This window comes from Vitis vinifera, chromosome 6, assembly GCF_030704535.1.
Source record: "Vitis vinifera cultivar Pinot Noir 40024 chromosome 6, ASM3070453v1".
Lineage (NCBI taxonomy): Eukaryota > Viridiplantae > Streptophyta > Magnoliopsida > Vitales > Vitaceae > Vitis > Vitis vinifera.
The window spans coordinates 13741797-13763827 of record NC_081810.1 but is presented as its reverse complement, the minus strand read 5'-3'; the positions used below and the strand labels follow the sequence as shown (position 1 = coordinate 13763827).

Here is a 22031-nt window from a genome sequence, read left to right as displayed (position 1 = left end):
ATAATTCGCAATACAATGTCAGGAGTTGGTTTTTCGTGTATAATGTACAATCATCTTTAATTCTCCCTGTTTACTTACAATGCAATGACAATCAACTTAAGACAAAAAACAATCAAACTCCCACTAATCCCATAATCCCAGTGTTCATTTCCGCATATGGCACCAAAAATTACATACAAATGTGGTAACGTTATACAATCTTATCAAAAATTACAATCCCCTTTAATCTCTCCGGACACGGTCTCGGTGTGCCTTTTGTGCTGAGAACAACATACTCCCCATAATCTTCAACCTGTAATGTTTCAACTTTCCCTACATTCATTAAAGTTGATAGCAACAAATCAGCAAATTAATTAATTAGGCTTTTCTAACGATTTTAACATTAATGAGATAGTCATAGATAATTCCTCCTACGTACCACATCGATTGATTTGGAAACCCCCCCCCCCCCCCCATTGACCACAATTCCATGAATTTCATTACAAAAACTCCGCAATCGTGCCTACGTCAATATAAGTACCAAAACGTTATTAATTGTGGAATTAAAAAAAAATGAACTTAAAATAAGTTGCAATCCTATACAATATCCCGGACTGCAAGGTCAACACTCACTCATTAGGTTGGAGGGGTACATCAGGTGTTATGAAATTGAATGTCCTCAAATCATAAGGTGATACCTCTTTTTTGTGGGCAGCCAACCACAGGACAACCTTGGCCTGAAACATTTATTAACGCAACAATTGAAATTTTTGTGGGAAGACATACCTAACAAATTATTAGTTGTTGCATGTAACTTTACCAGATTTTGTTGAACTCCACTCAACATTGTCTTCTTCCTACCAGGACAAGAATCTAGCAGTTGGATTCTCCTGTTTGCTAGGTCATATACATACAATGTCCAATGGTTCTTTATGAGAACCGGTAAGAAGACCTGCACCAATAGACTGCCATTAAACATACATCTAAATATTGTACCTTCATGCAATAAAAATACAAATCCAAGCATTAAACATAAGAAGCCACCTCATTAACATTGACATATGGAATATCAATCTGATTCAGATGTGGTTCAAAGCGTCTAATAACTGCCTCCCTCACTAAGTGTTTTGCCTGGGAGTGGATTACCATTTCCTGCATGTCAAATAGGGGATAATATCAGGTTTTTCATTGTAGGTGATGCCTGGTTCAAGACAAAAAATAAAGTTAAGCAAGGATTTAATGGAATAGTCATCATTACAGCTATGTATGGGGATAGAAACAGTTTCGACTTCGATTCATGTTGATACTGCAACAATCTACAGTAAGCATTGACGACCTGATTTCGTATATCTTAAAAGTGTAAGCAACTAATTATATTAGAACCACACTTTCATTTTCAAACTTAAAATAATGCATAAAGAGGGATAAGAAGTGATATGCACGTCGTTTCCTATCCACCCATTCCCTTCGAAGCAGCCCAAATTGCCTCTGGTTAGGATAGTGTCATGCATAGACACTAATTCCTCACTGTTACAAACAAATACAATTTAGTTTTTGTGTTTTCACTATCATACAATGAGAGGAGTTTCACTGAATTATGTTACCTAGCATCCAAATACCAGTGCAGCTGTATGTTTGAGGTCGATTTTGATGGCAGATTGTTTGGTTTGTGGTTGGGATATGTATGGGGACAACAGGTTTGGAGCCATTCAACGCACTCGGCGTCTCCGGACGTTCCTATTTGTGGGGACAACATTACCTTCTGGTTGTTCTTCACCATCTGCAATACGAGATTTAGAACTAGTTAGCAAAGGTATAATTTATGATTGGGTACTTGGGTTGTTAACCATATTGGTGTTTGCATAAATTTTATCACTTACCGCTTACTACATTAATGGGTACACTGGGCTGCAACTCATACTCAGGGGCGACAACGCGATATGGTGTGTCTAGCACATGGTCTGCAGCATGCGAAGCCATGTACTCATCACCAGGAAATGCATGGTCATCAGCTGTGGGAGTGTTGGCTGGTGCATAGCTAGAGTGACCACCCGCATCTGAATTTACCCCACTATGTCTGCGAGTCCCTAACTTATGCATAAGGCCACGCATTATTCTCAGCTGCTGCTGAATGCCCCGTTGATATTGGTCGATTGCTCGTTCTGCATCATGATATTGATGTCATATTTCCTATGACATGATATTGATGTCAAACTTTGAGAACAAAATATGACAACAACATATTTCTTTGTAGTTAAGAAGTAAAAATAAATTACAATGACAATGAAATGAACATTTATTAAGTTTTTAAAAAATTAACAGCTTACATCACTATTTTCAGAATCAACATTTGTGTCATGGTCCACATTAGTCTCTGGCTCCATAGTTCTCTCTACGGTTGGAGATCTCTGGGACGCCTATAATTAGCACTGAAGATTAGTACTTAAATAATGCGTGTTATGCTAGTAATGACAATATATTTATGCATGCATAACTTACAAAATCAATCTCAACATGTCCGAATGCTCCAAACTCTTTTATCTCAGCGACTAGTCGTCGCTTAATCATATCATCAGTCCATGCCAATGCTGGGGGCACTGTAATGGGGACTTGGACTGAAGGAATTTGGAATTTAATGACATAATGTAGCTGCATAATAAATACAAACATCAGTAGGCAAATGTGACTATGTTGTGCAATAAAATTATATAACAAAATGGAAGACAAAGACTGAATAAGTTCACTACCTGAAGAAATAAAATGCAGCCATGTACCCAAGAGGTCTTAGATTGTTGGTATCGCCTAATTCCCTCAACCAATTGGTCAAGCACAAATTGGGCCCAATTAACGTCATTTCAGAATCCATCCTCATGGATGGTATGCCACAAGTTACGGCAACCATTGATCCTAGACGTGGGGGCCAACAATGTGGCACATGCGTAGTAAATGAATGCTCTACGAAACTCCTCGCCTACAGGTAAGTCCAGGAGTTTCTCCTCGCATGCCCGAATAGTCCCAAATGGATGCTCTGTTGATGTAGAGGTCACATGCAAAATCCGCCCTTCTGTTGGGAGGCCGAAAATGAGGTCAACATCGGTGGCTGTAAGAGGATAGTGTTTCTGGGCTGAGAACTCTATCCGTCTAAATCCAACATTGAAATGTTGGATTAGAAAATACAGATGTTATGGTGCACCTCTATGCAGTTTAAGTTTAAGAGACCTCCAAATTGGAGGTCTCTTATTGCTTGTATTTTTTCCTCTGGTAATCGGTTACAGAGTTTCTTAAATCTTGCAGCTGAGCATCGAGTTTGCAGTGATGTGCCCTGCATGCAATGTTTGACAACATGGACATGTTAGGAATAACAACATTCTTGCAGTTGGTAATGCAAAAAATAAGTGAAAAAGTAAAGCTATCATTTCTCAAAGTTACAAAGATTTGTTTGCTTGTATTTAGAAATAATATACAGCAGGGTAAGACATTAGATGGGGTTGGGTGCTACTGATAGTGAGATATCCTGTAAGAGGGAGGATTGTAAATTTATGAATAAGCCTATATAGAATAGCCAATAACAGTAAAAATGTACAGAATAGACTATAAAAGTACAAAAATAAATATGAGAATACTACATGATATATAAAAGAAAGAAATCAAATCAATTTATGGAAATAAATTGACTAATTCTATTAGAGAAAGAAACCATCAACAAATCAATGAATAATCCTATTTAATTCCCATTTAGATTGTAAGACAACTTGATAGAAAAAAAATCCTTGGTAATGAATTTGTGATCTTCAACAACAACAAACAAATGGAGTAAACAGAAAATGCTATGGAAAAGCAGATTTCTTTCATTGCCTTAACATGCTTACAATAAAATGCTTGAGAAGGTGGAAATAAAAGCTCACAAACTCAAAGGCCTTGTATTCGTATTCCATCGCACACACTGGGTTTTGTGTCAGGAATCATCTTTACAATAATTGTATTCCCCCAAGTGTTTTACACTATACCGAACAGCATGGTGGCTGCTAAGGGCCTTGCATTCATGGATGTGAGCAAGAGAAAAAACTCAAAGAGGTCTCTTTGTTTTCCCTGTTCTTTTCATTCTTCTGGCTATTTAAAAGGGGTTTAACCTGCTCTTTTTGATACTTTTGACATACACAAAACCTAGAGGAACTGCTAGAGCAAGCACTTTGCTACTACCATTGAACATGGACAAGGTTTGGAATCCAAGTTTCTGTTGAGAGTATTCCCACATGGTAATAACTATCATTGAAGAATTGTACACTATCATTTGATACCACGAATCATGTGTTTGACCAAAGTTCATTCATACCTAAGTTGTTAGCTGAGTGAGGATTCATAGGAAAATAAATGAAACCTAGGACTATTAATCTAAACTTGTGAAAGTTTTGAGGCTTGAATCTGATTCAATGGGCATAATAATCTAAAATTTGCAGAATAGAGGAAGTGGGCATTTCAAATTAGGTACTGATACACTATGAAATGCTACTACATAATTTTTTGTAGAATAGTAAACAAAGAGTATCTTTATGCTTGAAAACAAGAATAAATAAGATGAATCCATGAGTGTTGGAGAATTAAATGAATGAAGAGGAGTTTGGAAATCATAAACTCGAATTGGTAGATGCCCAATACAACAAGAACATCAACTAAGGTAAGAAACATCGAACATAGTTTCAAGTAGAAGTTATGACACTGCTTGTTACACTTGGAACTTCAACAGTAGTTCTCCTTCATTACCACAGCATAGTAACTAGCATTAAGTTATGTGTTATGCCAATGCATCAGTCTTCAAACCAAAACATAGTTCACAACATACACTTATAATATCCTGCTTAATTACAAGTTTCCTGTTTGCCTAAAAAATGAAAATTGTAATATAAGGCAAGACTCAACTAAAGTTTCAACAGGTTGGCTGCGTACCCATTTACAGGTGAAGAAATTGTAATTATGCTTCACCACATAATTGTAATATAATACATTAAAAAGTTATGTGTTATGACTTTTTGTTTTTTTTTTTTGTTAACTTATAGAATTATTTTCATTGTCGTAAGGATTCTGCAAGAAGATATACATGAGCAATTTTAAATGTTTGTACTGCTCCTGGAAAAGCCCACATTGGGTACAAGTTTGCCACATCAGTTTGGTTGGTCAGTGCTTGAATCAGCGTAAATGAATTTCCGTAACTGGTTTAAAATATTGGTATATGAAGTGTCTAGAGAGCTATGCACCTTGCTTCAGTCAATTGTTTGAATCTTACAGACAAAAAATAATACAGAATTTGGCACCTGAAAAAAGGTATGTCCAGAGTCCAAGGCACTGAGAAATCGGCAAGGCATGGCTCTCCACCTTCATATTTAAATCACTTAGAAAGTGAAGCAAAAAGAAGCCTAATATCTCAATACCATTGAGGTCCCCATAAATAATTATGATCATTTTGCCCTAGGGACCTGGCTCAAGTGGCTAAAGAGGTAAGGGTTACCTATAAAAAATAAAAAAGGAAATAACCAAGAAAAGGGTATGCAAACTTGAATAGTTGGATTATTTATTGATGAAAAAGCAAGGGAAAGAGAAAAGAAACTTGGAGCCTCATAACAAGTTGGAATGTGGACTGTGAAGTGTGAGTGTTAGGGTCCCAATTTTTCCCTCCTTTATGACTTCTTAAGAAAGTTAATTAGGATTTTGGATTTATGTCTTATGCATGCATAAACACATATTGATATTCCATTGATTTATTTGTACATATTGATGCCCTGGGTTTTTGAAGTGCATATGGTTGGAAGTCTTTTAATAGCCTACAATATTTGAAGTATAAATTTTCTAATTGTAGTGGCTATAAACATTCATCAATTAGTCTTATTTCTGTTGTTAATGTCTTTGTTTTGATTATACTCAAGTTTCATATTTTTCTCATAATATTTTTAATGTGTTTGTTTACCTTCTTTGTCTGTCAGCAGAAAACTAAAAGAAGACAAGTGGCTAGCCTCTACCTCTGGCCCCAAACTCTTGAAATGCCTAGTCTTGATGCTCTGGTGTAAGTTTTCAATATGGAATAATGAGTTTTATCTGTGAAATAATCTTAGTAGTAATAGAACCAGAAACAGCAGTTTATTCATCATCCTCATTACATGGTTGGGCAAATTCCACATATGGGTGCTTTTAGCAATTAGCATTGAGCTCATGAGTCATGACTTGAAATTCAATCAATATGTTCTTGCATATGGGGAAAAGGGTCCAAGAAAAAATACAGAGGTTTTCAATTGTCAGATCATATTTAGCTTGTAACTTCTAACGTAGATTAGCATTAAAATATATCCTTCTATTTATTTTCTTTTGATTTTGATAGAGCACCTATCAAGAAGCTTGTGGGGTTATTACATGTAAAGGTTGTACGGGCACACAAACTCTTGAAGATGGACATCCTTGGAGCATCCGATCCTTATGTTAAACTCAATCTAAGTGGGGAGAGGCTTCCAGCAAAGAAAACCTCTATTAAGATGAAGACACTGGACCCTGAGTGGAATGAAGATTTCAAATTGATTGTAAAGGACCCAAAATCTCAAGTCCTACAGTTACATGTCTATGATTGGGAAAAGGTTTAAGATATCTTCCTTCTCTATCATAAATTATTGCACAAACCTAAATAACTAAAATATCTTGCGAAGTAGAAATAATTTTTTTCCGTAGAAGAAACAACATTCACTTAATCCAATCATTACACTAGGTAAGGAAGTTCATTTTGACTTAAAACTTTTATATGTTTTATAAAATATGGTTTGAGGTGACACAACCGAACATACTTTTAGTATATCCATTAGCATTAATCCCATCCCCATCACCATTCCTACCAGAACACCTCTCTTTATCCCTTCCTTTACCCTCCTCCCTCCTCCTAGAGGACATGGTTTTTGCCTATCCACACAGTTGTATAGCGAAGACCATTAGATCCCTAAAGCATAATTTTATATGGCGTTAGTGAACCACATTTTCTATATTACCAAATTGTACACAAATATTACCCGACAACTTACAAAGTTGATATAATAGTATTTAATAAATAAACGTTGAATTGTTAAAACTTCAATATTAGAGAACTTTCCAACATAACTGATACATGGTAACTATAATAAGGGAGATGAAGAAATCACTTAAATTTCATGCATAATATATATATATATATATATATATATATACACTAACTTAAAAGGTATCTGAAAATGAAAATTTCATAAAATGATTTCAGATTATATATAAACAAGGAAGTCATTTGTTCACACCAATTCAAATATGTAAAATATCATAAAATGAAATTTTACCCATTTTGATACCAACATGCATTCTGATTTATGTTCTCACAATACATTAAAATTGCATGACTATAGATTATAAGTTCTTGTGGCACTCTACCAGAGAAGCGAAAACCTCTCAAATAGTATGTTGGCAACGGAAGAATGCAAAAAACAACTAAGATAAGCAAGTATGATGAACCATACCGAGAGTGGGAGTGAACTGGCAGCAGAACCATTTAGGCCATTACCAGCCATTGTTAATATTATAACTGCATCATTGGGCATAGAAAAGTAGAATGTTATGCACAGCTAAACTGACCAACTGAATAACTAGAGAGCAAGTATAGTACAATACTATGAAAGTTTAGCTAAGTGACAAGAAAAAAGCACGCATCCAATGATGTGAGTAGGACATACTTAAAATAGGGAAGTGAAAGTATACATCAAGTTAAAGGATACCACATTGAAAGTGCAATTTCAAATTAAATTAGTAATGAAAGCAACTCCAAATAATGAAAATTAAAAAGTAGTCTTATAAAAAATAAAATTAAAAAGTAGTGCATCGTGTCTATAATAAGGACAATACATAACATCCAAAAGCAACAACCCTATGACCATAAAGCAAATAATGGAACAATGAGGGATCGTACACAAAATGAAAACCTTACAAGCAAAGAAATGAACATGTCACGGCAATGGATTATTACATTTAGACCGATTGTGACCTATGCCATTGCATCGAGAGCAATGAATAGCTCTCTTATGGCTAAATTGTGACTCAATACGCCTTTGTCGGGGTCTTCCTGGAGGACGTCTCACTTGCGGGGGTTGGAGATTAGGAAATACATTGCCTTGGCCATCTTGCAAAGTCCCAGCCTCACAAACTTTAGGCATGTTGTGTGTTGGTAATGGTTGAAACTGACCCGAGTAAATCAAATGTTGGGTGGAGACTTTAAAACATGGGTCGATATAGTCATACACATCGTGTCTCAATGTGCGGATCACAGCACATACATGTGGACATGGCAACCCGGACATTTGCCATGTTAGACATGTACACTTATGTTGCTGCATATCCACAACCAAATAAACATCTCCAGTAAAAACCTTGAACGTCCCACCCAAATAGGGCATCATAGTAATCGGAGCAGATCTCGTGATATTTGACATTAGCTTTTCTTCTGTTTTGGGTCCAACCACGCTCTTCCACTTATCTGTACCACACATATGGGTGTCCAACATGGCTACAAGCTTATCCATGTGCATCATCAGCAACGTATAAATTGTTTGGTGTCGTTCCTCTCTTAACCACGCATTGAAGGACTCTACAATATTAGTTGTCATTTTATCCCAACGTTTTTTAAGGAACTTTGACATCGCCCAATGCTCCGGACTATTCTCCGCAACCCACCTTGCTAGGTCACCATTGAAACGCACAAGTTTTTCAAACGCCTCATTGTAGTCTATATCCAACCGAGCATATGCAATGTTGTCTAAAAGCAACAAAGCATCTTCTTTCCCTTTCTTTCCCCTAATGTTTTGCCTGTTGAAGAAGCTTGAAAAGTTCTCTTTCACATGTCGATAACAATAGGCATGATTTTCTACCCCAAACAACTCCGAAACACTACGCAATATCCCTTGATGTCTATCTGATATAATAATTACTTCTCGACCATCTAGGATCCCCTTCAATTTCTCCAAGAACCAATACCAATCCTCATAATTTTTTGAACCAACCACACCCAAGGCTAGAGGGAACATTCCATCATCTGCATCATATGCAATGGCAGACAAAAGAGCTCCTTTGTATGGACCACTTAGGTGGCAAGAATCAATAGCCAATACCGGTCGACACCCCATGGTGAACCCTTGAATTGAAAATGCATGGGCAATGAACAATTGCTTGAAGTGACCTTCATGAGAAGTGTACTCGGCAATAGTTCCAGGGTTAATTTCCCTTAGCCTATGGCATAACCAAGGCAAATACGCGTAGGACGCACTTGGAGATCCATATACACGCTCTTTTACCTTCTCTTTAAGATGCCATGCTTGGTTATAAGTCAATTGAACTCCATGATCACGTTTAAAATCCTTGCAAATTTGTCGAGGAAGGTATTCTGAAGTTGTTCTAAACACGTCTTCAACAACAACAGCACCTCTCTTGGAAGAAACCCGCACCTTAGATGAACACTCATCTTGAGCTATATGATTATGATTAACTTGGTAAGTATAAACTCGCAATATTTCATTTCCTTCAACAGCATGAGTTGTTATCTTCCAAGGACAATCCTCAACCGAACACTTTACTGACATATGAGTAGGTGAATTTTTCTTGTACTTGTATTGAAACCTTCCAACTAATGACATTTGGTATATTGCATTCCGAAACTCATCTGCATTCTTAAATGTATGTCCGGAACCTAATATTGCCTCACAAAACCGATTCGATTCCAAAGGGGTGTACTCACTATCTACACAACGCGATGCAAAACCTCTTGATAACATCATAGTATTAGGATTTGCATCGCATGATGCATTAGATGAAGGAAACATAGGATGTGGACCTCTGCATTTACATTCATAACCAAAATTAGACTACATAATGCGTAAAATTGATATTCATAAAATTTTAAATAGACATCCAAGTGAAAACGCATTACCCAAGTGCCAACTGTGTATTCGGTATATTTGCCTCTATGGCTTCCACACCGGGTGACTCGACTATGTACACATTTGCAAAGTCATCACTGTGGGAAACCACGTTATCCAAGTCATCCTCATCTTCTAAATCTTGGATGACTCTAGGGTTAAACTTGAGGGTGTAGTGCATCCTCCTCACATGAAGGGAAATGTCGAATTTTTCTAAGACCTTCTAAGTGAATTCTTTAAATGTCATTCCTTTATAAATGTGAATACCTTTGCTTCTTCCACCAACATATTCCCAAAGGCCATCATTTTTTTGGACAAGTTTGCCTCCCACGAAAATATAACAGTATATTCTATTTGTGGCATCCATCAACCTATTGAAATAAAGCACAAATTTATATTGTTGAACAAACAATAATGCATATTCAATGTGATCTTAAAAGTTTTTTCATCTCACAATATACTATGTTCCCATACGAAAAAGTTATATTTTAAAAAATGTATATACAAAAAAATGTAACTTTAAAGTCTTAAAAAATAATTTTTGTTGCTCCTTTTGATTATTCTAACCATTGTCAACGGTAAGATTATTTTAAGATAGGCACTAATAAACAAACGGTGAGTTGAACTAAGATATGAAGACCGAGCTTCTCTCTTCTCTTGGACTGATAAATACTACCTAACCTAAACAAAACTAAAAATAATAATAAAAATAAAAAAACAAAAATGAGAAATGTAAAACTGAAATGGAAATTAAAAGATTGAAATTAATAGATTAAAAAAAATCATTAAATTAAAAACTAAGAAAGGCTATAAAAGGAAAAAAAAAACAAATCTCTAACTTATTTTCCCTATCATTCCCCTTTACTTATATATTCATAGTTCACATTTTTATAAGCAAAAACCTCTCTCTCCAACTACTTTAGTGCTACCCAATTTGACACTACTACTTACCTATGCTAATAATCTAATCGTGTCAATACTTGGAACTTTAAGACAGAACATCACAATAATATCTAGTAAAGTAGGAGGATTTTGTGTCTGATTCGACATAATACTCCAGAACATATATATATATATATATACACCAAAAACATTGGAATTATGGAACTATAAGACATTCAATAGGAAATAATCCCCCACGTTTTATTAAGCTCTGGCCTATACTTACACTAGGTAGAAAACAAATTCTCATTCTCACTCAAACCCTTAGACAATTTCTGTTGGTACTACTATATCAGACATGCCTACAAACTTATTCAAAGAGAATGGAGATATTTAAATATTAATTATAAAGCGTTGCTTTTCAAAATAATATGAAGAGATAATAGCCTAAAAAATGTAACAAATACAGAATTCTCTTCTAAACTATCATGTCCTACTTTAGATGATTCATACAAAACCATAAGCAATAGTTTAACACATTTAAGGTTTAAGGGTAAAAAAAACTAATAGATAAAAAGAGATAAATCTGTTACTTGTGCCTACATCTCAAGCCAATGCACCATAAGAAAACTTTAGGGTTTTTAGGTTTTCCATTTCCCCTTTCCATTTTTCCTCTCCTGGTTTTCTAGCAACCAATTAAACAATTATAAATTATTTTCAAGTATATATGACAATTTTTCACAAATATTTTTTTGAATTTAAAATATACAAATAGCATGAAAAAAAAATCTAAAATAAATTACAAAAATATAATCAGATCGATTAAGCCATGAATTATGAGTTGCAGGTAAAATGCATTTTCTGTATTCTCAAGGCTTGAAAAAATTATGGTTCAAAATTTTTCCTTTCTTTTTCTCATTATTTTCTCAGCATCCGAATAATAGGAGCAAACCAAGAAGTCAATTATTGAATGGGAACAGTAACTTGAACTCCGGAGATCAAGTTGAACACAGTTTAGAGATTTGGACTAAGAAAATTTAGGTCGAGATTTAGGCAATCTACTAACCTCAAATATGCAACAAGAGAGACCCAACTGAAATCCATACCTTATTCAAATTCTCGAGAGAGACGAATGCGAGAAAAAATGAAAGAGCCACAGAGATTGAGATGCAAGCGATGGAGGTGCTCGGGAGGAAGAGAAGAAAACGGCTTCTAGGCTTGAAATGCTGAAGAGAGACCAAAATTTAGGCAATCTACTAACCTCAAATATGCAACAAGAGAGACCCAATTGAAATCCATACCTTATTCAAATTTTCGAGAGAGACGAATGATAGAAAAAATGAAAGAGCCGCAGAGATTGAGATGCAAGCGATGGAAGTGCTCGGGATGAAGAGAAGAAAACGGCTTCTAAGCGTGAAATGCTGAAGAGAGACCAAAATTAGGGCAAAATTCCAAAAAGCCACAGAGATTGAGATGCAAGCGATGGAGAAACTCGGGAGGAACAGAAAAAATGGCTTCTAAGCAGAGAAGAAAACGACTTCTAGGCAGAGAAGAAAATGGCTTATAGGCTTGAAATGCTGAAGAGAGCAAAATTAGGGCAAAATTCCCAAGAGCCGTAGAGATTAAGATGCAAGCGACGGAGGAACTCAGGATGAAGAGAAGAAAACGGCTTCTAGGCTTGAAATCTGAAGAGACACCAAAATTAGGGCAAAATTCCAACCTGGATTTTTTTGTTTATTATTATTATTTTTCATAATTAGCAAAGGTTATTTTTGGAATTAATAAAAGTGCATATCCTTCTTTTTAATTTTGACACTTCCTATGGGTTTTCAGCTTAAATGGGTCGATTAGATGGACCATTTGTTAATTTTTGGGCCCAACTGGGCCCAAAACACAATTCTCCCTTGGTTTTACACAACCTTTTTTTTTTTTACCATAATATATATATATATATATATATATATATATATATATATATATATATATATATATATATATATATATATATATATTTTGTTCTTGGGTCACGGACAATCTAGTTTTACACTTTTTTTTTTTACTATAATTCTAATAAACTATGGTGGTGTATATATAAATATTAAAAGTTGATATTGATAGAGCTCAAGAGAACCGTAACTACGATGAACTCATTTATATGATGAGCCACCAGCATGCCTTAAGACATCATCAAATTGAATGACCCCATAGTAGATGCACTTTGCTATTTGTAATGTGCTTCTAATACAAGGTTATGAGGGTTGCCATATATATATATATATATATACCCCAATTTCATTATGAAAATTTGATGTTGATAGAGCTCAAGAGAACTATAAATGAGATGAACTCATTTATATGATGAGCTACCGACATGCCTTGAGACATCATCAGATTGAGTGACCCCGTAGTAGATGCACTTTGACCTATGCATGTTTGTTGAAATCTATGCCATCTATTTTCCTTCTTGAAAAAGATTGCCACATAGTTTTTGACATGAGTAATCTTTCACATTAATACCAAGAAATTTTTCCTTTTTTTATATTCTTTTTTCACCATCAATGTCAATTTCTAGGTAAGCTCCCAAACCTAGAATATGTGAGATACAAAAATAAAGAAAAATATATCTAAAGACAACAAAAGCACTAGATTTACACTGCTCATCTAGCTTGAGTTATGGCTAAGAAGTTGTTATATAGAGTTCACTAAGGAAGAAAGTTGTTGAAGGGTGAATTACATTGTTGGGAACATTTGCACAAAATATTATAAGAGAGTGATGTGATTGAATACTATTATATTAGTTGCTAATTGGTTTTATGTTTATTTTCTCCCCCTTCTGTCATTTTCTTATTTTTGTTGGTGAGTTGGAAGTTTGTTGCAAATTGATTACAACAATCCTTTGTCTCCAGCCCCTTCTTTTATATTCTTCATCTTAAATATTTTGAAGAAGAGCATTTCATTACCTAGTAAACCTTTTCTCTAAAATGGTATCAAAGCAATTATTGCCTTCTTTTCCTCTTCATTTTATATGATTGCACAAGGTTCTACCAACAACTATCAAATTATCGATACCTTCAATACATCATTGATGGAAGATTCTTCTAGTCCCTACTTTCTAGATAATGGAGACCAACTAGGCCTCCTCCTAGTTTCTTATTAGCTCATAGGACCTAAGTACAACACTTAGAGTCAATTGATGACCATGACTCTCACTATTAAGAACAAAATTGCATTCATTGACAAAAGTTTCCCATACCCACGGACTAATGATCTCCTTTCAACTATTTGGGTTTGCTACAACAGCATGGTTGCTTCATGGATTCTTAACTTGGTCAGTTAAGACATTGGCAATAGCTTGTTCTACATCAATAATGTGTTAGAGATTTGTGGAGATATTAGAGGCTGATTTCACCAAAATAATGGGTCATGAGTTCTTAAAATCAAGAAACACTTGACTATATTGAATCAAGGTTCTCTCGATGTCAACTCTTATTACACAACGCTCAAAATTCTCTAGGATGAACATACGGATTTTCAACCCATTCCCAACAATTGGCGTGAAGCTACGAGGACCTAAATGGATTAAAAATAATAGGAATATGCTTGCAATTCCTCATGGGTCTCAATGAATCTTACGTTTTGACCCTTATATAGATTCTCATGATGGATCCATTACCCAACATTTCTAAGGTGTTTGGTTTGGTTATTCAAGGAGAAAGATAACACACCATCAATAAAAACTTCACACCCTCTTTAGATTTGGTGATACTTAGTAATCCTCATTTGTCTGCTAATGCCTCATCCATTAACTTCTCATCTAAATCCAAGTGAGGTAGACCTTTATGCACTTAGTGGGCCTCACAACTACCCACTAGGTTACAAGTCCAAGCCCAAGTCTATGTCACCTAATTCCTCTAAAGTTCAAGTTAATCAAACTAACTCAAATGTTGATGATCATACCAGGTTGCGAACACTTCTCTTGACTCACTTACAAGTGCTTAATGCTAATAACTTATTGCCCTGTTAACTCTCAATTTTAGAATAACTCATTCTCTTGATTCATTTCTCTCCTTATTATGAATTCATTTGTTAAACTCCCAAATGGTCATTCCATTCTTGTTAAGAAAAAAGATTGTATTCAATTATTTCAATTGCTTACCCTTACCAATTTCTTATTTGTACTTCAATTTAGTTTTAATCTCATTTTCATTAGTGCTCTCACACAAATTAATCATTATTTAGTTAATTTTCTTTCCACTCTATTTTATTTAGGACTACTCTTAGGGCAAAGTGACTAGGATGCGTAGACAACATGGAAACCTCTATATTTTAAATTTTTCTAATTTTAGTCTTTTGTCTGTTATTGTTCTATCCATTGTAAGGATGTGGTTCTATTAAGAAATGAAATATTTTTGGCTTGAACATCTTCTTATGTTAAACTTCATAAACTAAAAAATGAATTGGATATTTCTCATATTTTTTATGGTCCTTCTCATTATTCTGTGTGTCATTTAGCAAAGCAATGCAGACTTTCTTTTGTTTCATCCAACAACTTGTTTGTTTTACCTTTTCCAATTAGTACATTATGATATATGGGGCCCTTTTCACATTCTTACTATAAAAGGTTTTTGTTATTTTTCTCACTGTTGATGATTGTAGCTAGTTGTTTCACATGGGTACAACTTTCAAATGCAAAATCTAATGTATAACATGTTTTTCCTAATTTTGGAAACTTGATCAAAAATCAATTTGGGGTAACCATTAAGAGTGTGCACTCTGATAGTATTCCTAAACTTTCTTTTTCTGATCTTTTCCAAGCCCAAGGCATCATTCCTTATCACTCTTGCAAAATTATGTTGTCAAAGAAAACACCAACATATTCTCAGTTTTGCTCGTGCCTTACATTTCCAATCTAATTTTCTTTTGATTTATTGGGGGATTGCATTCTCACTTATGTCTACATCATAAACAAAATAGTCTCACCAATTCTCTCAAATAAGAATCCTTTTGAAGTCTTATTGTCTAAGGAACATAAATACTCTTATTTTGAACCTTTGGATGCCTATGTTATGTGATTCATGCCCAATTGGTGTCTCAGCTGATTTGTGTTCAGATGGTGCTCCTTGATTGAGCAAGTGATCAACAAAATTTATTACCTATAACACCATACACTAGGGTAGCAAAGAAAAAGCTACTATAGTATAGTGGCTGTAGGGTCGTTCACTGGGAATGACTAACAAGCAATCAATGATACCAATTCCAAGTGAATTGGTCTTGCTTCATTTCAAGGTTAGCTTAAGAAATAAAACTGTGGACCCCGCATTTCGGCTCCACCTCAATGCGTTTCCCACTCAATGGCGAGCTCGATTTTTATTTGAAAATTTGATTTTATTTATTCAAAAATGACTTGGAGTCGCCACTTATTTTTGTTTTATTTTTTTTAAAAGGGTAAACAAAATAAGAAAGAAAAACCCTAAGTGTGATTCCTTATTTGGAAAAGGTGATCTGCGAAAAACCGGATCAGGTTCGGGGGTCAGGTTACTTATTGGGAAGGTACGGTAAAGACCGCAGCACCCCTCTAAGTCCCTAAAGTCGGGTCTCTACTAATAAGATGAAACTGACATGACAATCAATGAGAAAATCAATAAATACCCGAATCAATCATGCACATATGAGAGTCAGAAAATGCATATAAACTAACCAGAGTGGGAATGAGTATGTACCTGAGCAGCGAGCCACTATGCGCTATCAAGAGAGAGGGTTAGTGCAAAATAAAGAGCATAAACATAGCTCACACGTCACTAAATCGAGTACAAAATCATCAAAGGCATGCATGGCACTTCACTCAAAATTCATTTTTACTTTAATGAAAATTTATTTGATGTTGGGCCCCCACCAAAGCCCGTTTATTTTTGCCTGAACCAAACCCGTAAATTCCATCACTAGGAATTACAAAATTTGATTCTTGCTTATTTTAAAACATTTTTAAAAACAGAGAAGGTGTGAAAATGGCTTGCCAGAAAGAAAGTGGCAACCAATTTTTTATTAAAAATGGAATTTTTGGAACCTAAAAATTCTAAGGATGAAAGATAGGAGAGTTGAAATTATTTGAAAATCAAAATTCAATAAATTATTTCCAAGATAGAGTTTGGGAAAATTATTTTCAAAAACAGGGGATGAGGAAACACATGGCCCAAGGGTGGCCATACTGAAGGTGGACATCTAGTCCATGCATAAGCGGAAGGAGACGGAGAATGACAACCACAGAGATGGGGACAGAGAAGGTGTTGGCAGCATCCTAGTTCCTTCAAGCCAACTTCAGAGTTAACTTGCTGTTGATAAATTCCTCACATGGAACCCCAGCACCAATTACACTAAGCTCATCCAGAGAAGAAATCTTCCATTCAGAGAAATCATCAGATATTGCCTGGACTCTTAAGCGAGGCGCAAATTGATTCAAACCCTCCAGTACCGGGCTCTGGTAGATCTTGACTGGGTAGCAGGGCTTGATCCTCCTACTAAAACTCTGTGTATCTGCTTTTCCTGATACCTCTATCACTTGCAGATGCAAATCCTACCATAGCAGCAATATGAAGAGCAGTTTCTGAAAGCCTTGTGATCCTTGCCCTCACTGTTTGTGGATTTAACTCCAGGAATGCTTTCGTACTTTTCCAATCACCATTGAGTGCAGCAAGATACAGATGAACGTATGCTTTAAGGCCATTGCTTCTTATCTCCCCAAAAATTGTACCTGAATAATGCATTGAAGCCAATGGAAAAAACCATGATCCATAGCTTGTCTAACTGGGCTTGCATCAGATTTACTGGTTTCATTCTTGGGACACTCCTGTAAAGGTAGTCCCTGCATGTTTGTAGCCACTGATGACACTGGTATACCAACATCTTCGGCTTCATGATGCTCAAACGGTTGTCTGTGAGGCTGATAGGAACCCTTGTTCTCATACAAGTCACTAAAAAAAAAGATGCACCTCCCGAATTGTCTTCCTGTATCTTTCTACTGGACATAGAAACAGATATAGCATAGTCTTCATTAAGATTTTCATCACTATTGTCATCCTCGACCGAAGCCTCATCCAACTGGGATTTATATGCTGATTACTATCCAAGGGTAAGTTTGACTGATCTGTAAAAAGGCTTAGAGTCTGCAGAAGGCTCCAAGAGGGATGACGCACTATCAGATGGTAGCTGCTCAACCAAAGGCCATTCATTGTAGAGAGGAACATTCTGTTTTGCAGCAACCCTATGACTGAGGAGTATTTGTTCGAAGTCCCAGACCCCATATTCCTTGCCCAGCCTTCTCAACTAAGCAACATATTCTGCTATTTTCCTGATAGATTCCACCTGCTCAGTCAAGAACTCACTTTCAATGAAAACCAACATCATCATTTTCTACAGCAACTTTGCGCAAGTCCAAAAAGTCTCTAGGTGGTTAACTTTTCCAGAGCCAATGCTAGCTCCATTGCATGCAATGCATCCATTTCGAATCTTATTGCCTCTACAATCATCACCTCAACCACGGCATCTGCCATGGCTAGGCCAAGGTTCTGTACTGCTAAGAAGATCATGAAGTGCACTTCAGGATCCATCATGGGTGCGCTTAGAATGAGAACCCCAGCTTTGCCGCTAGGGAGAACATCCAATCTGGTCATATATTCAATGGTATTCATCTTTTGCACAACCGCACTTTGGAACTCGCTGAAAATTTCCAGGAATATTTACAAGTGTACCACGCGGCGCTGCCCCGATGGTTGACGACAATCGCGGCATAACCGTGTTGTTATATCCCGGTACAAGAGAAGGTGGTTCTGAGATCAATTCCAATGGTTGGTCTTCACCATTTCCAGTCACTGTTTCTTCTTAGATTTTTGGATCAGACTTTCGGTCTATCCGCCACGTCAATAGCAACATGCATGGCTGCACTTTCCTTGAAGGACTATCTTGCATCCTCTTCCTTCAATGCTGATATACGTCACCACGTATTGCGTCCGAAGCAAGGCTGTTTGTTAGCAAACTGAGGCTTTATGTACTCGGGGAGGAAAGAAATATACTAAAAGTGTGATAGAGGAGACGATGATGGTCAAAATATAGCTTAATGGATACAAGAAAAAATAAACGATGGGTATAGGAGGATCCATGATGGGTATGGTGATGAAAATAAGTGAAAGACACTGAAAATGATGGGTGTACATGGATGAGGATGACCACATGCAGGGAAACAAAGGGAAAGGGATTCATGGGTGATGAATAGTGGTGAGAAAATTGGGCTTAAACAGTGAGTGGGATGAATGGCAGAATGTAGGGATATAACGGGTATGTCAATGTGTATATGCAAGAGTTGGTGATATGCATGGTATGGAATGGTAGTGGGCATGAGGACATGAGGGAAATGAGTGTGATGATGAAAATGATTTCACAAACGAATGGGTATTAATTAATGGGATGAGTGATAGAATATGGAGATATAAGGGGCATGAGGGATGGAAGGTGATGAGAGAAGCATGGGTATGGATTAGTTGGACGAGTGGCTCAAGGTAGTGATAGAAAGGGATAAAATAAGTATGATCAGTGGAATGAGTTGTAGCAGATGGGTGAAATGAAGGGAAGCAATGGGCATCATGGGTGGAATGGGTAATGGCTGTTGACACGGCTATGAAGTTCCAACATCTCTTGATTTAGTAACTATTTCTTCAATTTCACATTGTTCATAAGAGTCAACAGAACCAATAGATTGTGATTTCTGCAAATCAGCAATTTCATCATGAGGGAATTGTAGCACAGTTGCAATGAAGGAGTATATCCCAAGATCCACTGTTTTGTGACCCTGTACCTCAGAATGTTCTTTGCTGATGGAAAAATCAAATATCAACTGATCAGTAACATCATAAATCAATTTTCCCCAATCACATCCTGCTGCTTCCTTACTTTCCCCAATTTGACTGATTCCATGTAATTCTATTTCAATTTCGAATGACTGTCGTCTCTCCTTTGAGACACCTTGAACAAAATAAACATGTGAAGCTGGCCTGCCCGCGACTTCTGGTACAATTTCTGCCTTGTCTCTAGGCTGCTGATGCCTTGGACTTATTACTTGATTATGTCCAAAGTCCCAGGCCCAAAATCAATGAGAACAGCCCAGATTTTCATTGGGCTTGATATTTGGTGCACCTGGCTGTATAGAAAAAGTCAGTTCAACTCGCTGAATCACTTCGATGCCTTGAAGACCTTAGCGTGATTGACTTGGCCTTTCCTTAGTAGAGATACCGAGAACAACCTTGGGCTTTGACACATTTCTTTGGGTTTTGGGACTTCTTCTATGAGCAAGGAGGAGGGGAGTACGTGTGCACAGTAGGTGGTGAGAATGAGAATGGGTATGAAAAATGCATGGGGGTATAATGGAAATAGAATCATGGGTATGATGAAAAAGGTGAGTCAAATGGGTGTATAGTGGTACGAGCATGAACTGGGAGCATGGAGACAAAAGACCATGAGATAGATGTCACAGGTGGTAGAGACTGGTGAGAGAAAATAAGTATGTATAGGGGCATGGTGGGTATGGGCATGAAATGGACGTTGAAGGATAACCATAAGTGCATGCATGGCAGAGACAAATGATATGGGAAGATATTTGAGCTCTGTACATGTGGGTATTATCATGCATTTCATCTCCTCAAAGTGGCACAGAAATTCCCTGCTCATCATCTCACTGATATAAGCAAAACAGAGTACAATGACAACACTGCTTCCTTAAGAAAAACTGGTGCCTAGCACCAGAAACTGAGAAAGATCTCTCAGATTGCGAGCAGCTTCATCCGCAGCATTTCAGAATATCGAGCAAGGCCCAGATGGTTTGTATACCCCAAGCTCATCCTCGCAAAATAGAGTTGATATCTGAGGCCAATGGATTCGCTCCAAAACATAGATCTTCCCGGCTTTCTAGTAAACAGAGACCATGACCAGAATAATTTCAAGTCTGTCATACCCACGAACTGCTCCTGCTATTGCAAACCCAAACCCCAGGATCGGGTGATTCTTCCCTATCTTCGTCCAAATCTTTTATCCTGGGCTCTGTCGCTTCACCATCTAAGATATGAATTATAGCAACGTCCAAGACATTACCTCCTGATACAGGATGCGGAATCAAGCACCGACTGTCAAGATATTCCCCAATGCATTGTTTGAAGCAAGGACTTTGTGACCATGGTTTATACTCTGTGAATAGGAGCCCTCAAGTGATAACGTACGAACCAAGACATTCCATAACCAGTTACGTGGGAACAGAGAGGGGTGAATGATGAAATTGTTTAAAAACAAAAACTAGAATGACGAGGGGAAAAGAAGTATTTAGACGAAACCATGTATCATGAGTGATAAACGGGCTTCGAACCGGTGGGACAAAGGGGAAGGCTTCAATATAACTACCATTCATCAAATCTAAACCCAAAGAAGAAACTCACCATTTACAGAGGGGAAAACAAGATTATTAGAAGAGAATAAACAGAGCATATAGAAGCAGAAAATCACATTCAACCAAAGCAAACCTGTGGCCCTTGAACGTCCACAGCAAATCACAAATAGATATTCGTTAGATTAACATAGAATGAAGTGGGATTTTCAGAAATGAAAACGCACCAGATTCAAGGTGATGCTTCTGACGCCTCCACAGCACAAACTCCTCCTCTTCAACGGCTCTCTCTTCTCAAAAATCTCCCAGGAAGAATATATCTCTCCTCTCCAACGGCTCTCTCTTCTCAAAAATCTCCCAGGAAGAATATATCTCTCCTCTCTAAAACCAAACAAAAGCTCCCTCCCCCTTCGTTTTGCCCTCACTCTCAATGCAGCTGAAACCAGCTTTTCTTCTTCCCTCTACCCCCAAAAATAACCAAACAAAAGCTCTTTTTCTCTGAAAAGATCTCTGCAGCCCCCTCCTAATGGAAAAGCATCTCCCTCCCTGCTCCAAAAAAAATCCCTAACGGCAGCCCCAGACCCCCTCTCTTGCAGCTGGCCACCTCCCTCTGTCACTCCACTTTTTCCCTCAAAATATCTTTCTTTCAGTACCCGATTTGCCCCTCCAACCGTCTCTGCAGAGACAGCCACCCCCTGCACCACTACTCTGCAGCCTTCCCAAAAGCCACTCCTCAAACGGCCAGACCACCCCCTTCATGCAGCCGCTTTTCTCTCTCAAATAACAGCCAA

At 37.0% G+C, this 22031-nt stretch overlaps 1 protein-coding gene across 3 annotated transcripts; it reads right to left on the bottom strand.

Moving 5' to 3' along the window:
* Positions 1–440: 440 nt before the first annotated feature.
* On the bottom strand, positions 441–21944 carry LOC109122719 (uncharacterized). 3 transcript variants are annotated; one of them, XR_009465879.1, is made up of 12 exons: positions 21468–21944; positions 7494–7558; positions 2727–3301; positions 2479–2628; positions 2307–2396; positions 1860–2169; positions 1584–1759; positions 1238–1506; positions 1024–1131; positions 800–931; positions 613–716; positions 441–502 (listed from the first exon to the last, which is right to left on the bottom strand). XR_009465879.1 is itself a non-coding variant. In XM_059737556.1 (11 exons), exon 1 carries the CDS (start codon positions 9840–9842, stop codon positions 7977–7979), a length of 1866 nt encoding a protein of 621 aa, XP_059593539.1. In that variant the 5' UTR covers positions 9843–12687; the 3' UTR covers positions 441–502; positions 613–716; positions 800–931; positions 1024–1131; positions 1238–1506; positions 1584–1759; positions 1860–2169; positions 2307–2396; positions 2479–2628; positions 2727–3301; positions 7494–7976. The 3 variants fall into 3 exon arrangements, 2 of the variants coding, with proteins under 2 accessions (XP_059593539.1, XP_059593540.1); XM_059737556.1 differs by lacking the exon at positions 21468–21944 and having other exon boundaries at positions 7494–12687; XM_059737557.1 differs by lacking the exon at positions 21468–21944 and having other exon boundaries at positions 1860–2141; positions 7494–12687.
* Between the last annotated feature and the right edge of the window lie 87 nt (positions 21945–22031).

Coding starts and splice junctions, on each gene's coding strand:
- LOC109122719 (XM_059737556.1), bottom strand. CDS start 9,842: ATGTTTCCTTCATCTAATGCATCATGCGATGCAAATCCTAATACTATG.